Source organism: Osmerus mordax, chromosome 14 (genome assembly GCF_038355195.1).
Source record: "Osmerus mordax isolate fOsmMor3 chromosome 14, fOsmMor3.pri, whole genome shotgun sequence".
Taxonomy (NCBI): domain Eukaryota; kingdom Metazoa; phylum Chordata; class Actinopteri; order Osmeriformes; family Osmeridae; genus Osmerus; species Osmerus mordax.
The window spans coordinates 10,149,389-10,174,078 of record NC_090063.1 but is presented as its reverse complement, the minus strand read 5'-3'; the positions used below and the strand labels follow the sequence as shown (position 1 = coordinate 10,174,078).

Genomic DNA, 24,690 nt, shown 5'->3' with positions numbered 1-24,690 from the left:
TGCCCCTACAACCACAACAGAGGCTCCAACAACAACAACAGCTGCTCCCACTACAACCACAGCTGCCCCAACAACCACTACAGAGGCTCCAACAACAACAACAGCTGTTCCCACTACAACCACAGCTGCACCTACATCTACCACAGAGGCTCCAACTACTACCACAGCTTCTGCCATTACAAACACAGCTGCCCCTACAACTACCACAGAGGCTCCAACAACTACCACAGAGGCTCCAACAACAACCACAGCTTCTCCCACTACAACCACAACTGCTCCAACAACTACCACAGAGGCTCCGACAACTACCACAGACGCTCCAACAACAACCACAGCTTCTCCCACTACACCCACAGCTGCCCCTACAACTAGCATAGAGGCTCCAACAACAACAGCAGCAGCTCCTACTACAACCACAGCTACACCTACAACTACTACAGAGGCTCCAACAACTACAACAGCTGCACCCACTACAACCACAGCTGCACCTACGACTACTACAGAGGCTCCAACAACTACAACAGCTGCACCCACTACAACCACAGCTGCACCTACAACTACCACAGAGGCTCCAACAACTACCACAGACGCTCCAACAACAACCACAGCATCTCCCACTACAACCACAGCTGCAGCTACAACTACAACAGCCGCTCCTACTACAACCACATCTGCACCTACAACTACAACAGCTGCACCCACTACAACCACAGCTGCACCTACAACTACCACTGAGGCTCCAACAAAAACCACAGCTTCTCTCACTACAACCACAGCTGCACCTACAACAGAGGCTCCAACAACAACCACAGCTTCCGCCACTACAACCACAGCTGCCCCTACAACTACCACAGAGGCTGCAACAACTACCACAGAGGCTCTAACAACAACCACAGCTTCTCCCACTACAACCACAACTGCTCCAACAACTACCACAGAGGCTCCGACAACTACCACAGACGCACCAACAACAACCACAGCTTCTCCCACTACAACCACAGCTGACCCTACAACTAGCACAGAGGCTCCAACAACAGCCACAGCTTATCCCACTACAACCACAGCTGCTCCCACTACAGCAACAGCTGCCCTAACAACCACTACAGAGGCTCCAAATACATCAACAGCCGCTCCCACTACAACCACAGCTGCCCCTATAACTATCACAGAGGCTCAAACAACAACCACAGCTGCTCCGACTACTACCACAGCTGCTCCCACTACAACCACAGCTGTACCTACAACTTCAACAGAGGCGCCAACAACAACCACAGCTTCTGCCACTACAACCACAGCTGCCCCTACAACTACCACAGAGGCTCCAACAACTACCACAGACGCTCCAACAACAACCACGGTTTCTCCCACTACAACCACAGCTGCCTCTACAACTAGCACAGAGGCTCCAACAACAACCACAGCTTCTCCCACTACAACCACAGCTGCACCTACAACAGAGGCTCCAACAACAACCACAGCTTCTGCCACTACAACCACAGCTGCCCTTACAACTACCACAGAGGCTCCAAGAACTACCACAGACGCTCCAACAACAACCACAGATTCTCCCACTACAACCACAGCTGCCCCTACAACTAGTACAGAGGCTCCAACAACAGCCGCTCCTACTTCAACCACAGTTAACCCAACAACTACCACAGAGGCTCCAACAACAACCACAGCTGCACCTACAACTACAACAGCTGCTCCCACTACAACCACGGCTGCACCTACAACTACAACAGCTGCACCCACTACAAACACAGCTGCACCTACAACTACCACAGAGGCTCCAACAACAACCACAGCTTCTCCCACTACAACCACAACTGCTCCAACAACTACCACAGAGGCTCCGACAACTACCACAGACGCTCCAACAACGACCACAGCTTCTCCCACTACAACCACAGCTGCCCCTACAACTAGCACAGAGGCTCCAACAACAACAGCAGCAGCTCCTACTACAACCACAGCTACACCTACAAGTACAACAGAGGCTACAACAACAGCCACAGCTTCTCCCACTACAACCACAGCTGCTCCCACTACAGCAACAGCTGCCCTAATAACTATTACAGAGGCTCCAAAAACAACAACAGCCGCTCCAACTACAACCCCTATAACAATCACAGAGGCTCAAACAACAACCACAGCTGCACCTACAACTACAACAGCTGCACCCACTACAACCACAGCTGCACCTACAACTACCACAGAGGCTCCAACAACAACAACAGCTGCTCCTACTACAACCACAGCTACACCTACAACTACAACAGAGGCTCCAACAACAACCACAGCTTCTGCCACTACAACCACAGCTGCCTCTACAACTACCACAGAGGCTCCAGCAACTACCACAGCTGCTCCCACTACAACAACAGCTGCCCCAACAACTACTACAGAGGCTCCTACAACAACCACAGCTGCTCCCACTACAACCACAGCTGCACCTACAACTTCAACAGAGGCTCCAACAACAACGACAGCTTCCGCCACTACAACCACAGCTGCCCCTACAACTACAACAGAGGCTCCAACAACAACCACAGCTTCTCCCACTACAACCACAGCTGACCCTACATCTACAACAGCCGCTCCTACTACAACCACAGCTGCACCTACAACTACAACAGAGGCTCCAACAACAACCACAGCTTCTGTCACTACAACCACAGCTGCTCCCACTACAACAACAGCTGACCTAACAACTACCACAGAGTCTCCAACAACATCAACAGCCGCTCCCACTACAACCACAGCTGCCCCTATAACTATCACAGAGGCTCAAACAACAACCACAGCTGCACCTACAACTACAACAGCTGCACCCACTACAACCACAGCTGCACCTACAACTACCACAGAGGCTCCAACAACAACCACAGCGTCTCCCACTACAACCAAAGCTGTACCTACAACTACAACAGAGGCTCCAACAACAACCACAGCGGCTCCCACTACAACAACAGCTGCCCCAACAACTACTACAGAGGCTCCAACAACTACAACAGCTGCACCTACTACAACCACAGCTGCCCCTACAACTACAACAGAGGCTCCAACAACAACCACAGCTGTTCCCACTAAAACCACAGCTGCCCCTACAACCACAACAGAGGCTCCAACAACAACAACAGCTGCTCCCACTACAACCACAGCTGCCCCAACAACCACTACAGAGGCTCCAACAACAACAACAGCTGTTCCCACTACAACCACAGCTGCACCTACATCTACCACAGAGGCTCCAACTACTACCACAGCTTCTGCCATTACAAACACAGCTGCCCCTACAACTACAACAGACGCTCCAACAACAACCACAGCTTCTGCCACTATAACCACAGCTGAACCTACAACTACAACAGAGGCTCCAACAACTACAACAGCTGCACCCACTACAACCACAGCTGCACCTACAACCACCACAGAGGCTCCAACAAGAACCACAGCTTCTCCCACTACAACCACAGCTGCTCCAACAACTACCACAGAGGCTCCTACAACTACCTCAGATACTCCAACAACAACCACAGATTCTCCCACTACAACCACAGCTGCCCCTATAACTATCACAGAGGCTCAAACAACAACCACAGCTTCTCCCACTACAACCACAGCTTCTCCTACTACAACCACAGCTGCCCCCACAACTACCACAGAGGCTTTAAAAACAACCACAGCTGCTACTGTAATAACTACAGTGTCTTCAACAACAATCCCAGCTCCTCAAACTACAAATTCTCCCACCATTTCAACCACCACAGGTATTACCACAATGAGAAGTTCATTAATATGAATCAGAACATCAGCACCTGTCACTGTATCTTTGCTGCAGCTTACTTTTCCCCAAAAAAGCAATGTCATGTAGATACTTTGCAAGAAGTTGGTCACTGAATTAAAATGTGTATTTAAACAAACTTTTTTTTTTCACAGAACTGCCATCGTCTACCACACTTGCTTCTTCTCCAATCATCACAAGTTTGACATCATCCGCCATTGAAACCACTTCTGACAGCACTATGGCAAGAGAAAGACCCAAATTTGCGGTCACTTTATTATTTTCCACAACCTCTCAGTTTTCCCTCCCAATAATTAAAATCCCAAATAATTTGTTTACAATTCATAAAAGAGTTCATGTATATATGATGTGCCTTACTGTGTGTATATATATATGTGTATATATTCACCCAGAAAGTATACATGTATATACGAACAGAATATACGAAATATACTTCAAATAAAAATTAGATACTTATTTTTAAAGAAACTCACCATGATGTAATGTTTTCTAACGAAAATCGGTTGCCATGTTAACTACAATTTACAGTTATTTGGCCCTGTATCTCAAATCTCACACTTTTCTTTTACCTTTAGTATATTGCAGCTGGCCATACAAAGTATGTACTGTTGCATTAAGTATGCATGCAATTTGGACAAAACCCTCCATAATTATATCGCACCTTGAATTTTGACAGCCTTGCTCATACATCTCTCAACGTCTCAAAATGTTGTTGAAAGAATGGTGTCGGCAAAACATGTTTTACTTGGAGATACAAAACTATGCGTAGCTAACCATCCTGTTGGGAGGACAACCAGCAGAGCGCTGCTACTGTGTTAGATGAATTCTCTGTCAGAAGGCAGGCTGGAAGGAGGCACGAAAATGTAAAAGAGTTGACTTGGTGTATTAGCACGAGCTACTCGGATCACACCATCAGTTCATGACAAAATGATTAGCTTGAGTGAAGACTCAAGCTAGTTTCTCACGACGTGCTTAAATACAGTAGCTGGACACGTTCAAACATAGAATGCACAGAATCGCTCCTTACTGGTTCTCAGAGATCAGTACACTGATACAGTAGAACGGACAACAGGGGAACCAGTCGTTACTCATGTAAGCCCCTATTTGTGCATGTTTTCCCCCTGCTGTCTCCTCAAAGTCTGGGCCCGAGTGTGTTCCGTCTCTATATTCGCTCTCAGTGGGGCCTCGCTGCATGACCTCTTGACCTCACGAAGACCCAAGCTTCATGTACACAGAAAATCTGCATATCATACTGTTACTTTGGCGTGTATGTAGTTCGGTTAATGTGACGTATCTTACACTGCGCGTGTTTTGGGTCAGAATAGCAAGAAAAGCATGCTGCCTTATATACTTTAAAATACGACCAGATGCAGAAGGACATCCTGTTTTTTTTTCCATCCACTCTGACAACATCTACTTTGATTGAAACGTCTTCAAAGAGTCACATTTTTGCAAGGATTCTACATTTAATGTAAGGATGAATTACAATGTTTATGTTTATGTCATGTTTATTCCAAGTCTAATGTGCCCTAACCAGATTGTGTATTGAAGGAGATTATTCCCTCAACAGAGGCAAAGCCTAGTCTTTGAAAGGTTTTCTTGGAATCAGGCTTGATCACAAAATACTAAATACAACGTTTGAATGATATGCATGCATTAAAAGTAAACATGAAGGCATTATTTGAACTCATACATGTTAAACATATGGTGATCAAATTCTGTTCATTCAACAACTAATCTATCCAATCTTCTCTTGTCTTTTCCAGATAACTAGTTCACCAACTGTCAGTCAGGCATCTACAACATTTTCATATACAACTGACACATCTTTAACAATGGCATCAACCATAGCTACTGCCCGCACCACCATGGCAATCTCAACTCCAACCGTCACACTAAATACACTTGCAACAACCCCAACTTCTCTACCACATTCAACTACATCCACAACCAAAACAGCTATCCCTGCAACACAAACTTCTAGCACTACCAGATTAACCACGACTAGCACAGTTGCATCGACAGACCCCCCTCAACAAAATGAGGGTTACCTCTTTCTGAGGATGCGTTTGGTGCGGGTTTTCATAGTTGAATACAACAATCCAAAGTCGTCGCAATATCAAGAACTGGCTGCCAATGTCACAACTGAGGTAATGTTCATCTAAAATCTGTCATTTCAATTCAATAGGAAAATCATTTGACATAGATTTTTCAATAATTCATGTTTTCATATGTTCTTTGTGCATTAATCATTTAATTGTTTCCCTCATATCTTCTAGCTGAATCGGGGATACAGGATGCGATACCCTTTCACTTTCCTGAGATGCATAATTATTGGATTTTGGTAAGTGATCCGTGACAAAAGATTTAGGTTTATGTTGGCTCTTTCAATGTATTCATGCTCTATTGTTTGAGTATAAACAATCCATTTATGAATCTCTACTTTTCAGGCCTGGGTCAGTGGGTGTCACAGCCAACTTGATATTCCAGAATGAGAGTGTAGTTCCGAACGTCACCAGTGCAGCAGACTCTTTAAAAACGTCTTTAAATGAATCCCTGGTTTTCCTGAATGTTATCACTGGAAGTATTGTTGCAGGTTTGTAATAATTATAATCTAAATAATTCCATAATGTTCAGATATGTCAAAAAACAAGAAAACATTTTTTTTTATTGAACTCAGTTAAATGTTTTGCAAGAAACAATGTTTTTCTTCTTTCCCACAATAGCTGAACCAAATGCCTCCAGTACTGTAACTCCTACAACTGTGGAGGCAACTAATTCCACAGTAGCACCTACAACCCCAAGTACAGCTGCAAGTACCAGTACAACAACGCAAACAACTCAAACTGCCACAGCACTCACCACCACCAGCGGTGCAATGGCAAGGAGCAGACCTGTAGATATGGTCACTTTTCTACTACCAATCACTTTAGTCAACTTTCTGTACATTTTGATGTAAATCTTTTCAGACTTTTTTGGTCTTTCCTTCATATCAAATTGCAGAACTGCCAAAAAGTGTAAACATTCAAATGATTTAGGACAAGAAAATAACGTACTTTTGAAAGGCATTCCTGTAACTAAAGGAATGTGTGTAACTAAATCAACAATGCAATGCTGCAAAACATGAAACAAGTAGAACATGTAATTATTTAAATAATAGATTGTCATGAAAAAAAATGAAAACAATGTTTGATTTAACAATTATATATACACAAATGTAAACACTTGAATTGCTGTCATGCAAATATTCTTAAATCGTTTTTATCATTATTCATATTTATAATTTATTTACACTTATTTTTGATGTATGAACCTTTTTGAAAAGTTTGAGAAAAATCTAAATATTGATTTAGCATAGCCATATTCTCAACATGAACTTTCTTAATTCTAATTTATTATATATTATCTTCTTTAATATTTATTTCATTTAACTGGAAAACAGCATTCAACCAGAATTTTTTACTTTCATGTACTTTCACGAGATGGCTTGTGGGTGGAAATCTGTGAGACCTGAAGCCATCAAACAAAGAAGGTGACTAGATGTCAAAAGTATGAGATGTAGAAGAAGGTATGAGGAGGCTGAATGGGGGTGGCTGGTTCAGTGGCCACGGTTGTACACATTTTAAAATGAAAATAAAGAATAAATGTCACAAAGTTAAAAGTGTGTTGTGTCATTGCAGAGGTTTCCAACATTTTTGTGAACTCAACTGTGGTTTGTTTAAAAATAAATATTTGTAATGTTTTCACATACAACCCAATTGGGAACGCAATGAAATTGAAAAGACGTAAGTTCGAGGAACAGTTTGTTGTGGCTATAGGGAAATAGCTAAAAATTACAAATAAGGATAAACTAAACAAAGAAGTATTTGTTGATTAATTTTATAGTCAAAGGAATTCAGTGTGAAATAATGTATCTTCTATATCCTTTCAAGATTCCTGTTATGACAACAATGGCTCAAACAACCACAGCGGCTACCACAACTACTACTGCGACTAAAACTACAACAGAGACTCAGACGACAACAATGGATGCTCCCACTACAACCACAGCTGAACTTACAACTACTACAGAGGCTCCATCAACAACAACAGTTTCTCCCACTACAACCACAGCTGGCCCTACAAATACAACAGAGGCTCCAACAACAACCACAGCTTCTCCCAGTACAACCACAGCTGCTCCCACTACAACAACAGCTGTCCCAACAACTATTACAGAGACTCCAACAACAACAACAGCCGCTCCTACTATAACCACAGCTGCACTTACAACAACAAACGCGGCTCCAACAACAACAACAGCTGCTCCCACTACAACCACAGCTGCCCCTACAACTACCACAGAGGCTCCAACAACTGCCACAGACGCTCCAACAACAACCACAGCTTCTTCCACTACAACCACAGCTGCCCCTACAACTACAACAGCCGCTCCTACTACAACCACAGCTGCACCTACAACTACCACAGACGCTCAAACAACAACCACAACTGCTCCCACTACAACCACAGCTACACCTACAACTACAACAGAGGCTCCAACAACAACCACAGCATCTCCCACTACAACCACAGCTGCCCCTACAACCAAAACAGAGGCTCCAACAACAACTACAGATTCTCCCACTACAACCACAGCTGCACCTACAACTACAACAGAGGCTCCAACAACAACCACAGCTTCTCCCACTACAACCACAGCTGCCCCTACAACTACAACAGCCGCTCCTACTACAACCACAGCTGCACCTACAACTACAACAGAGGCTCCAACAAAAACCACAGCTGCTCCCACTACAACCACAGCTGCCCCAACAACCACTACAGAGGCTCCAACAACAACCACAGCTGCTCCCACTACAACCACAGCTGTACCTACAACTACAACAGAGGCTCCAACAACAACCACAGCTTCTCCCACTACAACCACAGCTGCCCCTACAACTACAACAGCCGCTCCTACTACAACCACAGCTGCACCTACAACTACAACAGAGGCTCCAACAACAACAACAGCTGTTCCCACTACAACCACAGCTGCACCTACATCTACCACAGAGGCTCCAACTACTACCACAGCTGCTCCCACTACAACAACAGCTGCCCCAACAACTACTACAGAGGCTCCAACAACAACCACAGCTGCTCCCACTACAACCACAGCTGCACCTACAACTACAACAGAGGCTCCAACAACAACCACAGCTTCTCCCACTACAACCACAGCTGCCGCTACAACTACAACAGCCGCTCCTACTACAACCACAGCTGCACATACAACTACAACAGAGGCTCCAACAACAACCACAGCTGCTCCCACTACAACCACAGCTGCCCCAACAACCACTACAGAGGCTCCAACAACAACAACAGCTGTTCCCACTACAACCACAGCTGCACCTACAACTAGCACAGAGGCTCCAACAACAACCACAGCTGCTCCCACTACAACCACAGCTGCACCTACAACTACAACAGAGGCTCCAACAACAACCACAGCTTCTCCCACTACAACCACAGCTGCCGCTACAACTACAACAGCCGCTCCTACTACAACCACAGCTGCACATACAACTACAACAGAGGCTCCAACAACAACCACAGCTGCTCCCACTACAACCACAGCTGCCCCAACAACCACTACAGAGGCTCCAACAACAACAACAGCTGTTCCCACTACAACCACAGCTGCACCTACAACTAGCACAGAGGCTCCAACAACAGCCGCTCCTACTTCAACCACAGCTGCCCCTTCAACTACAACAGAGGCTCCAACAACAACCACAGCTGTTCCCACTAAAACCACAGCTGCCCCTACAACCACAACAGAGGCTCCAACAACAACCACAGCTGCTCCCACTATAACAACAGCTGCCCCAACAAGTACTACAGAGGCTCCAACAACAACCACAGCTGCACCTACAACTTCAAAAGAGGCTCCAACAACAACCACAGCTTCTGCCACTATAACCACAGCTGAACCTACAACTACCACAGAGGCTCCATCAACTACCACAGACGCTCCAACAACAACCACAGCTGCTCCCACTACAACCACAGCTGCCCCAACAACCACTACAGAGGCTCCAACAACAACAACAGCTGTTCCCACTACAACCACAGCTGCCCCTACAACTAGCACAGAGGCTCCACCAACATCCGCTCCTACTTCAACCACAGCTACAACTACTACAGAGGCTCCAACAACATCAACAGCCGCTCCCACGACAACCACAGCTGCCCCTAAAACTATCACAGAGGCTCAAACAACAACCACAGATGCACCTACAACTACAACAGCTGCACCCACTACAACCATAGCTGCACCTACAACTACCACAGAGGCTCCAACAACAACCACAGCTTCTCCCACTACAACCACAGCTGCATCTACAACTACAACAGATGCTCCAACAACAACCAAAGCTGCTCCGACTACTACCACAGCTGCTCCCACTACAACCATAGCTGCACCTACAACTACAACAGAGGCTCCAACAACAACCACAGCTTCTGCCACTACAACCACAGCTGCCCCTACAACTACAACAGAGGCTTCAACAACAACCACAGCTGCTCCCACTACAACCACAGCTGCCCCAACAACCACTACAGAGGCTCCAACAACAACAACAGCTGTTCCCACTACAACCACAGCTGCACCTACAACTACCACAGAGGCTCCAACTACTATCACAGCTGCTCCCACTACAACAACAGCTGCCCCAACAAGTACTACAGAGGCTCCAACAACAACCACAGCTGCTCCGACTACTACCACAGCTGCTCCCACTACAACCACAGCTGCACCTACAACTTCAACAGAGGCTCCAACAACAACCATAGCTTCTGACATTACAATCACAGCTGCCCCTACAACTACAACAGAGTCTCCAACAACAACCACAGCTTCTGCCACTATAACCACAGCTGAACCTACAACTACCACAGAGGCTCCATCAACTACCACAGACGCTCCAACAACAACCACAGCTGCTCGCACTACAACCACAGCTGCACCTACAACTTCAACAGAGGCTCCAACAACAACCACAGCTTCTGCCATTACAACCACAGCTTCTCCCACTACTACCACAGCTGCTTCCACGACAACCACAGCTGCCACTACAACCACAGCTGACTCTACAACTACAACAGAGGCTCCAACAACAACCATAGCTGTTCCCACTAAAACCACAGCTGCCCCTACAACCACAACAGAGGCTCCAACAACAACCACAGCTGCTTCCACTACAACCACAGCTGCCCCAACAACCACTACAGAGGCTCCAACAACAACAACAGCTGTTCCCACTACAACCACAGCTGCACCTACATCTACCACAGAGGCTCCAACAACAACCACAGCTTCTCCCACTACAACCACAGCAGCCCCTACAACCACAACAGAGGCTCCAACAACAACCACAGCTGCTTCCACTACAACCACAGCTGCCCCAACAACCACTACAGAGGCTCCAACAACAACAACAGCTGTTCCCACTACAACCACAGCTGCACCTACATCTACCACAGAGGCTCCAACAACAACCACAGCTTCTCCCACTACAACCACAGCAGCCCCTACAACCACAACAGAGGCTCCAACAACAACCACAGCTGCTTCCACTACAACCACAGCTGCCCCAACAACCACTACAGAGGCTCCAACAACAACAACAGCTGTTCCCACTACAACCACAGCTGCACCTACATCTACCACAGAGGCTCCAACAACAACCACAGCTTCTCCCACTACAACCACAGCTGCACCTACAACTACAACAGAGGCTCCAACAAAAACCACAGCTGCTCCCACTACAACCACAGCTGCCCCAACAACCACTACAGAGGCTCCAACAACAACCACAGCTGCTCCCACTACAACAACAGCTGCCCCGACAACCACTACAGAGGCTCCAACAACAACAACAGCTGTTCCCACTACAACCACAGCTGCACCTACATCTACCACAGAGGCTCCAACTACTACCACAGCTGCTCCCACTACAACAACAGCTGCCCCAACAACTACTACAGAGGCTCCAACAACAACCACAGCTGCTCCCACTACAACCACAGCTGCATCTACAACTACAACAGATGCTCCAACAACAACCAAAGCTGCTCCGACTACTACCACAGCTGCTCCCATTACAACCACAGCTGAACCTACAACTACAACAGTGGCTCCATCAACTACCACAGAAGCTCCAACAACAACCACAGCAGCTCCCACTACAACCACAGCTACACCTACAACTACCACAGAGGCTCCAACAACTACCACCGACGCTCCAACAACTACAACAGCCGCTCCTACTACAACCACAGCTGCACCTACAACTACAACAGAGGCTCAAACAACAAACACAGCTTCTCCCACTAAAACCACAGCTGCTCCCACTACAACAACAGCTGCCCCAACAACTACTACAGAGGCTCCAACAACAACCACAGCTGCTCCCACTACAACCACAGCTGCACCTACAACTACAACAGAGGCTCTAACAACAACCACAGCTTCTGCCATTACAGCCACAGCTGCCCCTACAACTACAACAGAGGCTCCAACAACAACCACAGCTTCTGCCACTATAAGCACAGCTGAACCTACAACTACCACAGAGGCTCCATCAACTACCACAGAGGCTCCAACAACAACCACAGCTGCTCCGACTACTACCACAGCTGCTCGCACTACAACCACAGCTGCACCTACAACTTCAACAGAGGCTCCAACAACAACCACAGCTTCTGCCATTACAACCACAGCTTCTCCCACTACTACCACAGCTGCTTCCACGACAACCACAGCTGCCACTACAACCACAGCTGACTCTACAACTACAACAGAGGCTCCAACAACAACCACAGCTGTTCCCACTAAAACCACAGCTGCCCCTACAACCACAACAGAGGCTCCAACAACAACCACAGCTGCTTCCACTACAACCACAGCTGCCCCAACAACCACTACAGAGGCTCCAACAACAACAACAGCTGTTCCCACTACAACCACAGCTGCACCTACATCTACCACAGAGGCTCCAACTACTACCACAGCTGCTCCCACTACAACAACAGCTGCCCCAACAACTACTACAGAGGCTCCAACAACAACCACAGCTGCTCCCACTACAACCACAGCTGCACCTACAACTACAACAGAGGCTCCAACAACAACCATAGCTTCTCCCACTACAACCACAGCAGCCCCTACAACCAAAACAGAGGCTCCAACAACAACCACAGCTTCTCCCACTACAACCACAGCTTCTCCCACTACTACCACAGCTGCTTCCACGACAACCACAGCTGCCACTACAACCACAGCTGACTCTACAACTACAACAGAGGCTCCAACAACAACCACAGCTGTTCCCACTAAAACCACAGCTGCCCCTACAACCACAACAGAGGCTACAACAACAACCACAGCTGCTTCCACTACAACCACAGCTGCACCTACAACTTCAACAGAGGCTCCAACAACAACCACAGCTTCTGCCATTACAACCACAGCTTCTCCCACTACTACCACAGCTGCTTCCACGACAACCACAGCTGCCACTACAACCACAGCTGACTCTACAACTACAACAGAGGCTCCAACAACAACCACAGCTGTTCCCACTAAAACCACAGCTGCCCCTACAACCACAACAGAGGCTCCAACAACAACCACAGCTGCTTCCACTACAACCACAGCTGCCCCAACAACCACTACAGAGGCTCCAACAACAACAACAGCTGTTCCCACTACAACCACAGCTGCACCTACATCTACCACAGCGGGTCCAACTACTACCACAGCTGCTCCCACTACAACAACAGCTGCCCCAACAACTACTACAGAGGCTCCAACAACAACCACAGCTGCTCCCACTACAACCACAGCTGCACCTACAACTACAACAGAGGCTCCAACAACAACCACAGCTTCTCCCACTACAACCACAGCAGCCCCTACAACCAAAACAGAGGCTCCAACAACAACCACAGCTTCTCCCACTACAACCACAGCTTCTCCCACTACTACCACAGCTGCTTCCATGACAACCACAGCTGCCACTACAACCACAGCTGACTCTACAACTACAACAGAGGCTCCAACAACAACCACAGCTGTTCCCACTAAAACCACAGCTGCCCCTACAACCACAACAGAGGCTCCAACAACAACCACAGCTGCTTCCACTACAACCACAGCTGCCCCAACAACCACTACAGAGGCTCCAACAACAACAACAGCTGTTCCCACTACAACCACAGCTGCACCTACATCTACCACAGAGACTCCAACAACAACAACAGCTGCTCACACTACAGCCACAGCTGCCCCAACAACCACTACAGAGGCTCCAACAACAACAACAGCTGTTCCCACTACAACCACAGCTGCACCTACATCTACCACAGAGGCTCCAACTACTACCACAGCTGCTCCCACTACAACAACAGCTGCCCCAACAAGTACTACAGAGGCTCCAACAACAACCACAGCTGCTCCCACTACAACCACAGCTGCACCTACAACTACAACAGAGGCTCCAACAACAACCACAGCTTCTGCCACTATAAGCACAGCTGAACCTACAACTACCACAGAGGCTCCATCAACTACCACAGACGCTCCAAAAACAACCACAGCTTCTGCCATTACAACCACAGCTGCACCTACAACTAGCACAGAGGCTCCAAAAACAGCCGCTCCTACTTCAACCACAGCTGCCCCTTCAACTACAATAGAGGCTCCAACAACAACCACAGCTGTTCCCACTAAAACCACAGCTGCCCCTACAACCACAACAGAGGCTCCAACAACAACAACAGCTGCTCCCACTACAACCACAGCTGCCCCAACAACCACTACAGAGGCTCCAACAACAACAACAGCTGTTCCCACTACAACCACAGCTGCACCTACATCTACCACAGAGGCTCCAACTACTACCACAGCTTCTGCCATTACAAACACAGCTGCCCCTACAACTACAACAGACGCTCCAACTACTACCACAGCTGCTCCCACTACAACAACAGCTGCCCCAACAAGTACTACAGAGGCTCCAACAACAACCACAGCTGCTCCCACTACAACCACAGCTGCACCTACAACTACAACAGAGGCTCCAACAACAACCACAGCTTCTGCCACTATAAGCACAGCTGAACCTACAACTACCACAGAGGCTCCATCAACTACCACAGACGCTCCAAAAACAACCACAGCTTCTGCCATTACAACCACAGCTGAACCTACAACTAGCACAGAGGCTCCAACAACAACCACAGCTGCTCCCACTACAACCACAGCTGTACCTACAACTAGCACAGAGGCTCCAACAACAACCACAGCTGCTCCCACTACAACCACAGCTGTACCTACAACTACAACAGAGGCTCCAACAACAACCACAGCTTCTCCCACTACAACCACAGCTGCCCCTACAACTACAACAGCCGCTCCTACTACAACCACAGCTGCACCTACAACTACAACAGAGGCTCCAACAACAACAACAGCTGTTCCCACTACAACCACAGCTGCACCTACATCTACCACAGAGGCTCCAACTACTACCACAGCTGCTCCCACTACAACAACAGCTGCCCCAACAACTACTACAGAGGCTCCAACAACAACCACAGCTGCTCCCACTACAACCACAGCTGCACCTACAACTACAACAGAGGCTCCAACAACAACCACAGCTTCTCCCACTACAACCACAGCTGCCGCTACAACTACAACAGCCGCTCCTACTACAACCACAGCTGCACATACAACTACAACAGAGGCTCCAACAACAACCACAGCTGCTCCCACTACAACCACAGCTGCCCCAACAACCACTACAGAGGCTCCAACAACAACAACAGCTGTTCCCACTACAACCAAAGCTGCTCCGACTACTACCACAGCTGCTCCCATTACAACCACAGCTGAACCTACAACTACAACAGTGGCTCCATCAACTACCACAGAAGCTCCAACAACAACCACAGCAGCTCCCACTACAACCACAGCTACACCTACAACTACCACAGAGGCTCCAACAACTACCACCGACGCTCCAACAACTACAACAGCCGCTCCTACTACAACCACAGCTGCACCTACAACTACAACAGAGGCTCAAACAACAAACACAGCTTCTCCCACTAAAACCACAGCTGCTCCCACTACAACAACAGCTGCCCCAACAACTACTACAGAGGCTCCAACAACAACCACAGCTGCTCCCACTACAACCACAGCTGCACCTACAACTACAACAGAGGCTCTAACAACAACCACAGCTTCTGCCATTACAGCCACAGCTGCCCCTACAACTACAACAGAGGCTCCAACAACAACCACAGCTTCTGCCACTATAAGCACAGCTGAACCTACAACTACCACAGAGGCTCCATCAACTACCACAGAGGCTCCAACAACAACCACAGCTGCTCCGACTACTACCACAGCTGCTCGCACTACAACCACAGCTGCACCTACAACTTCAACAGAGGCTCCAACAACAACCACAGCTTCTGCCATTACAACCACAGCTTCTCCCACTACTACCACAGCTGCTTCCACGACAACCACAGCTGCCACTACAACCACAGCTGACTCTACAACTACAACAGAGGCTCCAACAACAACCACAGCTGTTCCCACTAAAACCACAGCTGCCCCTACAACCACAACAGAGGCTCCAACAACAACCACAGCTGCTTCCACTACAACCACAGCTGCCCCAACAACCACTACAGAGGCTCCAACAACAACAACAGCTGTTCCCACTACAACCACAGCTGCACCTACATCTACCACAGAGGCTCCAACTACTACCACAGCTGCTCCCACTACAACAACAGCTGCCCCAACAACTACTACAGAGGCTCCAACAACAACCACAGCTGCTCCCACTACAACCACAGCTGCACCTACAACTACAACAGAGGCTCCAACAACAACCATAGCTTCTCCCACTACAACCACAGCAGCCCCTACAACCAAAACAGAGGCTCCAACAACAACCACAGCTTCTCCCACTACAACCACAGCTTCTCCCACTACTACCACAGCTGCTTCCACGACAACCACAGCTGCCACTACAACCACAGCTGACTCTACAACTACAACAGAGGCTCCAACAACAACCACAGCTGTTCCCACTAAAACCACAGCTGCCCCTACAACCACAACAGAGGCTACAACAACAACCACAGCTGCTTCCACTACAACCACAGCTGCACCTACAACTTCAACAGAGGCTCCAACAACAACCACAGCTTCTGCCATTACAACCACAGCTTCTCCCACTACTACCACAGCTGCTTCCACGACAACCACAGCTGCCACTACAACCACAGCTGACTCTACAACTACAACAGAGGCTCCAACAACAACCACAGCTGTTCCCACTAAAACCACAGCTGCCCCTACAACCACAACAGAGGCTCCAACAACAACCACAGCTGCTTCCACTACAACCACAGCTGCCCCAACAACCACTACAGAGGCTCCAACAACAACAACAGCTGTTCCCACTACAACCACAGCTGCACCTACATCTACCACAGCGGCTCCAACTACTACCACAGCTGCTCCCACTACAACAACAGCTGCCCCAACAACTACTACAGAGGCTCCAACAACAACCACAGCTGCTCCCACTACAACCACAGCTGCACCTACAACTACAACAGAGGCTCCAACAACAACCACAGCTTCTCCCACTACAACCACAGCAGCCCCTACAACCAAAACAGAGGCTCCAACAACAACCACAGCTTCTCCCACTACAACCACAGCTTCTCCCACTACTACCACAGCTGCTTCCATGACAACCACAGCTGCCACTACAACCACAGCTGACTCTACAACTACAACAGAGGCTCCAACAACAACCACAGCTGTTCCCACTAAAACCACAGCTGCCCCTACAACCACAACAGAGGCTCCAACAACAACCACAGCTGCTTCCACTACAACCACAGCTGCCCCAACAACCACTACAGAGGCTCCAACAACAACAACAGCTGTTCCCACTACAACCACAGCTGCACCTACATCTACCACAGAGACTCCAACAACAACAACAGCTGCTCACACTACAGCCACAGCTGCCCCAACAACCACTACAGAGGCTCCAACAACAACAACAGCTGTTCCCACTACAACCACAGCTGCACCTACATCTACCACAGAGGCTCCAACTACTACCACAGCTGCTCCCACTACAACAACAGCTGCCCCAACAAGTACTACAGAGGCTCCAACAACAACCACAGCTGCTCCCACTACAACCACAGCTGCACCTACAACTACAACAGAGGCTCCAACAACAACCACAGCTTCTGCCACTATAAGCACAGCTGAACCTACAACTACCACAGAGGCTCCATCAACTACCACAGACGCTCCAAAAACAACCACAGCTTCTGCCATTACAACCACAGCTGCACCTACAACTAGCACAGAGGCTCCAAAAACAGCCGCTCCTACTTCAACCACAGCTGCCCCTTCAACTACAATAGAGGCTCCAACAACAACCACAGCTGTTCCCACTAAAACCACAGCTGCCCCTACAACCACAACAGAGGCTCCAACAACAACAACAGCTGCTCCCACTACAACCACAGCTGCCCCAACAACCACTACAGAGGCTCCAACAACAACAACAGCTGTTCCCACTACAACCACAGCTGCACCTACATCTACCACAGAGGCTCCAACTACTACCACAGCTTCTGCCATTACAAACACAGCTGCCCCTACAACTACAACAGACGCTCCAACTACTACCACAGCTGCTCCCACTACAACAACAGCTGCCCCAACAAGTACTACAGAGGCTCCAACAACAACCACAGCTGCTCCCACTACAACCACAGCTGCACCTACAACTACAACAGAGGCTCCAACAACAACCACAGCTTCTGCCACTATAAGCACAGCTGAACCTACAACTACCACAGAGGCTCCATCAACTACCACAGACGCTCCAAAAACAACCACAGCTTCTGCCATTACAACCACAGCTGAACCTACAACTAGCACAGAGGCTCCAACAACAACCACAGCTGCTCCCACTACAACCACAGCTGTACCTACAACTAGCACAGAGGCTCCAACAACAACCACAGCTGCTCCCACTACAACCACAGCTGTACCTACAACTACAACAGAGGCTCCAACAACAACCACAGCTTCTCCCACTACAACCACAGCTGCCCCTACAACTACAACAGCCGCTCCTACTACAACCACAGCTGCACCTACAACTACAACAGAGGCTCCAACAACAACAACAGCTGTTCCCACTACAACCACAGCTGCACCTACATCTACCACAGAGGCTCCAACTACTACCACAGCTGCTCCCACTACAACAACAGCTGCCCCAACAACTACTACAGAGGCTCCAACAACAACCACAGCTGCTCCCACTACAACCACAGCTGCACCTACAACTACAACAGAGGCTCCAACAACAACCACAGCTTCTCCCACTACAACCACAGCTGCCGCTACAACTACAACAGCCGCTCCTACTACAACCACAGCTGCACATACAACTACAACAGAGGCTCCAACAACAACCACAGCTGCTCCCACTACAACCACAGCTGCCCCAACAACCACTACAGAGGCTCCAACAACAACAACAGCTGTTCCCACTACAACCACAGCTGCACCTACAACTAGCACAGAGGCTCCAACAACAACCACAGCTGCTCCCACTACAACCACAGCTGCACCTACAACTACAACAGAGGCTCCAACAACAACCACAGCTTCTCCCACTACAACCACAGCTGCCGCTACAACTACAACAGCCGCTCCTACTACAACCACAGCTGCACATACAACTACAACAGAGGCTCCAACAACAACCACAGCTGCTCCCACTACAACCACAGCTGCCCCAACAACCACTACAGAGGCTCCAACAACAACAACAGCTGTTCCCACTACAACCACAGCTGCACCTACAACTAGCACAGAGGCTCCAACAACAGCCGCTCCTACTTCAACCACAGCTGCCCCTTCAACTACAACAGAGGCTCCAACAACAACCACAGCTGTTCCCACTAAAACCACAGCTGCCCCTACAACCACAACAGAGGCTCCAACAACAACCACAGCTGCTCCCACTATAACAACAGCTGCCCCAACAAGTACTACAGTGGCTCCAACAACAACCACAGCTGCACCTACAACTTCAAAAGAGGCTCCAACAACAACCACAGCTTCTGCCACTATAACCACAGCTGAACCTACAACTACCACAGAGGCTCCATCAACTACCACAGACGCTCCAACAACTACAACAGCCGCTCCTACTACAACCACAGCTGCACCTACAACTACAACAGAGGCTCAAACAACAAACACAGCTTCTCCCACTAAAACCACAGCTGCTCCCACTACAACAACAGCTGCCCCAACAACTACTACAGAGGCTCCAACAACAACCACAGCTGCTCCCACTACAACCACAGCTGCACCTACAACTACAACAGAGGCTCTAACAACAACCACAGCTTCTGCCATTACAGCCACAGCTGCCCCTACAACTACAACAGAGGCTCCAACAACAACCACAGCTTCTGCCACTATAAGCACAGCTGAACCTACAACTACCACAGAGGCTCCATCAACTACCACAGAGGCTCCAACAACAACCACAGCTGCTCCGACTACTACCACAGCTGCTCGCACTACAACCACAGCTGCACCTACAACTTCAACAGAGGCTCCAACAACAACCACAGCTTCTGCCATTACAACCACAGCTTCTCCCACTACTACCACAGCTGCTTCCACGACAACCACAGCTGCCACTACAACCACAGCTGACTCTACAACTACAACAGAGGCTCCAACAACAACCACAGCTGTTCCCACTAAAACCACAGCTGCCCCTACAACCACAACAGAGGCTCCAACAACAACCACAGCTGCTTCCACTACAACCACAGCTGCCCCAACAACCACTACAGAGGCTCCAACAACAACAACAGCTGTTCCCACTACAACCACAGCTGCACCTACATCTACCACAGAGGCTCCAACTACTACCACAGCTGCTCCCACTACAACAACAGCTGCCCCAACAACTACTACAGAGGCTCCAACAACAACCACAGCTGCTCCCACTACAACCACAGCTGCACCTACAACTACAACAGAGGCTCCAACAACAACCATAGCTTCTCCCACTACAACCACAGCAGCCCCTACAACCAAAACAGAGGCTCCAACAACAACCACAGCTTCTCCCACTACAACCACAGCTTCTCCCACTACTACCACAGCTGCTTCCACGACAACCACAGCTGCCACTACAACCACAGCTGACTCTACAACTACAACAGAGGCTCCAACAACAACCACAGCTGTTCCCACTAAAACCACAGCTGCCCCTACAACCACAACAGAGGCTACAACAACAACCACAGCTGCTTCCACTACAACCACAGCTGCACCTACAACTTCAACAGAGGCTCCAACAACAACCACAGCTTCTGCCATTACAACCACAGCTTCTCCCACTACTACCACAGCTGCTTCCACGACAACCACAGCTGCCACTACAACCACAGCTGACTCTACAACTACAACAGAGGCTCCAACAACAACCACAGCTGTTCCCACTAAAACCACAGCTGCCCCTACAACCACAACAGAGGCTCCAACAACAACCACAGCTGCTTCCACTACAACCACAGCTGCCCCAACAACCACTACAGAGGCTCCAACAACAACAACAGCTGTTCCCACTACAACCACAGCTGCACCTACATCTACCACAGCGGCTCCAACTACTACCACAGCTGCTCCCACTACAACAACAGCTGCCCCAACAACTACTACAGAGGCTCCAACAACAACCACAGCTGCTCCCACTACAACCACAGCTGCACCTACAACTACAACAGAGGCTCCAACAACAACCACAGCTTCTCCCACTACAACCACAGCAGCCCCTACAACCAAAACAGAGGCTCCAACAACAACCACAGCTTCTCCCACTACAACCACAGCTTCTCCCACTACTACCACAGCTGCTTCCATGACAACCACAGCTGCCACTACAACCACAGCTGACTCTACAACTACAACAGAGGCTCCAACAACAACCACAGCTGTTCCCACTAAAACCACAGCTGCCCCTACAACCACAACAGAGGCTCCAACAACAACCACAGCTGCTTCCACTACAACCACAGCTGCCCCAACAACCACTACAGAGGCTCCAACAACAACAACAGCTGTTCCCACTACAACCACAGCTGCACCTACATCTACCACAGAGACTCCAACAACAACAACAGCTGCTCACACTACAGCCACAGCTGCCCCAACAACCACTACAGAGGCTCCAACAACAACAACAGCTGTTCCCACTACAACCACAGCTGCACCTACATCTACCACAGAGGCTCCAACTACTACCACAGCTGCTCCCACTACAACAACAGCTGCCCCAACAAGTACTACAGAGGCTCCAACAACAACCACAGCTGCTCCCACTACAACCACAGCTGCACCTACAACTACAACAGAGGCTCCAACAACAACCACAGCTTCTGCCACTATAAGCACAGCTGAACCTACAACTACCACAGAGGCTCCATCAACTACCACAGACGCTCCAAAAACAACCACAGCTTCTGCCATTACAACCACAGCTGCACCTACAACTAGCACAGAGGCTCCAAAAACAGCCGCTCCTACTTCAACCACAGCTGCCCCTTCAACTACAATAGAGGCTCCAACAACAACCACAGCTGTTCCCACTAAAACCACAGCTGCCCCTACAACCACAACAGAGGCTCCAACAACAACAACAGCTGCTCCCACTACAACCACAGCTGCCCCAACAACCACTACAGAGGCTCCAACAACAACAACAGCTGTTCCCACTACAACCACAGCTGCACCTACATCTACCACAGAGGCTCCAACTACTACCACAGCTTCTGCCATTACAAACACAGCTGCCCCTACAACTACAACAGACGCTCCAACTACTACCACAGCTGCTCCCACTACAACAACAGCTGCCCCAACAAGTACTACAGAGGCTCCAACAACAACCACAGCTGCTCCCACTACAACCACAGCTGCACCTACAACTACAACAGAGGCTCCAACAACAACCACAGCTTCTGCCACTATAAGCACAGCTGAACCTACAACTACCACAGAGGCTCCATCAACTACCACAGACGCTCCAAAAACAACCACAGCTTCTGCCATTACAACCACAGCTGAACCTACAACTAGCACAGAGGCTCCAACAACAACCACAGCTGCTCCCACTACAACCACAGCTGTACCTACAACTAGCACAGAGGCTCCAACAACAACCACAGCTGCTCCCACTACAACCACAGCTGTACCTACAACTACAACAGAGGCTCCAACAACAACCACAGCTTCTCCCACTACAACCACAGCTGCCCCTACAACTACAACAGCCGCTCCTACTACAACCACAGCTGCACCTACAACTACAACAGAGGCTCCAACAACAACAACAGCTGTTCCCACTACAACCACAGCTGCACCTACATCTACCACAGAGGCTCCAACTACTACCACAGCTGCTCCCACTACAACAACAGCTGCCCCAACAACTACTACAGAGGCTCCAACAACAACCACAGCTGCTCCCACTACAACCACAGCTGCACCTACAACTACAACAGAGGCTCCAACAACAACCACAGCTTCTCCCACTACAACCACAGCTGCCGCTACAACTACAACAGCCGCTCCTACTACAACCACAGCTGCACATACAACTACAACAGAGGCTCCAACAACAACCACAGCTGCTCCCACTACAACCACAGCTGCCCCAACAACCACTACAGAGGCTCCAACAACAACAACAGCTGTTCCCACTACAACCACAGCTGCACCTACAACTAGCACAGAGGCTCCAACAACAACCACAGCTGCTCCCACTACAACCACAGCTGCACCTACAACTACAACAGAGGCTCCAACAACAACCACAGCTTCTCCCACTACAACCACAGCTGCCGCTACAACTACAACAGCCGCTCCTACTACAACCACAGCTGCACATACAACTACAACAGAGGCTCCAACAACAACCACAGCTGCTCCCACTACAACCACAGCTGCCCCAACAACCACTACAGAGGCTCCAACAACAACAACAGCTGTTCCCACTACAACCACAGCTGCACCTACAACTAGCACAGAGGCTCCAACAACAGCCGCTCCTACTTCAACCACAGCTGCCCCTTCAACTACAACAGAGGCTCCAACAACAACCACAGCTGTTCCCACTAAAACCACAGCTGCCCCTACAACCACAACAGAGGCTCCAACAACAACCACAGCTGCTCCCACTATAACAACAGCTGCCCCAACAAGTACTACAGTGGCTCCAACAACAACCACAGCTGCACCTACAACTTCAAAAGAGGCTCCAACAACAACCACAGCTTCTGCCACTATAACCACAGCTGAACCTACAACTACCACAGAGGCTCCATCAACTACCACAGACGCTCCAACAACAACCACAACTGCTCCCACTACAACCACAGCTGCCCCAACAACCACTACAGAGGCTCCAACAACAACAACAGCTGTTCCCACTACAACCACAGCTGCCCCTACAACTAGCACAGAGGCTCCACCAACATCCGCTCCTACTTCAACCACAGCTACAACTACTACAGAGGCTCCAACAACATCAACAGCCGCTCCCACGACAACCACAGCTGCCCCTAAAACTATCACAAAGGCTCAAACAACAACCACAGATGCACCTACAACTACAACAGCTGCACCCACTACAACCATAGCTGCACCTACAACTACCACAGAGGCT

The 24,690-nt window shown here is 49.1% G+C and overlaps 5 protein-coding genes and 1 long non-coding RNA gene across 6 annotated transcripts; all 6 read left to right on the top strand.

Moving 5' to 3' along the window:
* Nucleotides 1–496: 496 nt before the first annotated feature.
* Nucleotides 497–3,347, top strand: LOC136956395 (mucin-5AC-like; the record flags this gene model as incomplete). Its single annotated transcript, XM_067250298.1, has 5 exons — nt 497–859; nt 1,109–1,384; nt 1,930–2,053; nt 2,136–3,229; nt 3,333–3,347. Coding segments are annotated over 5 exons (1,872 nt in total), but the record flags the coding sequence as incomplete, so codon positions are not given.
* A 141-nt stretch (nt 3,348–3,488) lies between these two features.
* Nucleotides 3,489–7,462, top strand: LOC136956229 (uncharacterized). Its single transcript, XR_010878218.1, has 6 exons — nt 3,489–3,773; nt 3,943–4,031; nt 5,575–5,958; nt 6,088–6,152; nt 6,259–6,404; nt 6,535–7,462. It is a non-coding gene; the product is annotated as an uncharacterized lncRNA (long non-coding RNA).
* Nucleotides 7,463–8,187: 725 nt separating this feature from the next.
* LOC136956394 (mucin-5AC-like) lies at nt 8,188–14,594 on the top strand (the record flags this gene model as incomplete). The annotated part of the gene is made up of 5 exons (XM_067250297.1): nt 8,188–8,775; nt 10,882–11,739; nt 12,439–12,996; nt 13,900–14,358; nt 14,499–14,594. Coding segments are annotated over 5 exons (2,559 nt in total), but the record flags the coding sequence as incomplete, so codon positions are not given.
* Nucleotides 14,595–14,658: 64 nt separating this feature from the next.
* Nucleotides 14,659–18,377, top strand: LOC136956391 (mucin-5AC-like; the record flags this gene model as incomplete). The annotated part of the gene is made up of 4 exons (XM_067250295.1): nt 14,659–14,775; nt 16,576–17,567; nt 17,682–18,141; nt 18,282–18,377. Coding segments are annotated over 4 exons (1,665 nt in total), but the record flags the coding sequence as incomplete, so codon positions are not given.
* A 673-nt stretch (nt 18,378–19,050) lies between these two features.
* Nucleotides 19,051–20,084, top strand: LOC136956387 (uncharacterized; the record flags this gene model as incomplete). Its single annotated transcript, XM_067250288.1, has 2 exons — nt 19,051–19,851; nt 19,989–20,084. Coding segments are annotated over 2 exons (897 nt in total), but the record flags the coding sequence as incomplete, so codon positions are not given.
* A 3,226-nt stretch (nt 20,085–23,310) lies between these two features.
* On the top strand, nt 23,311–24,590 carry LOC136956386 (uncharacterized; the record flags this gene model as incomplete). The annotated part of the gene is made up of 2 exons (XM_067250287.1): nt 23,311–24,144; nt 24,483–24,590. Coding segments are annotated over 2 exons (942 nt in total), but the record flags the coding sequence as incomplete, so codon positions are not given.
* Between the last annotated feature and the right edge of the window lie 100 nt (nt 24,591–24,690).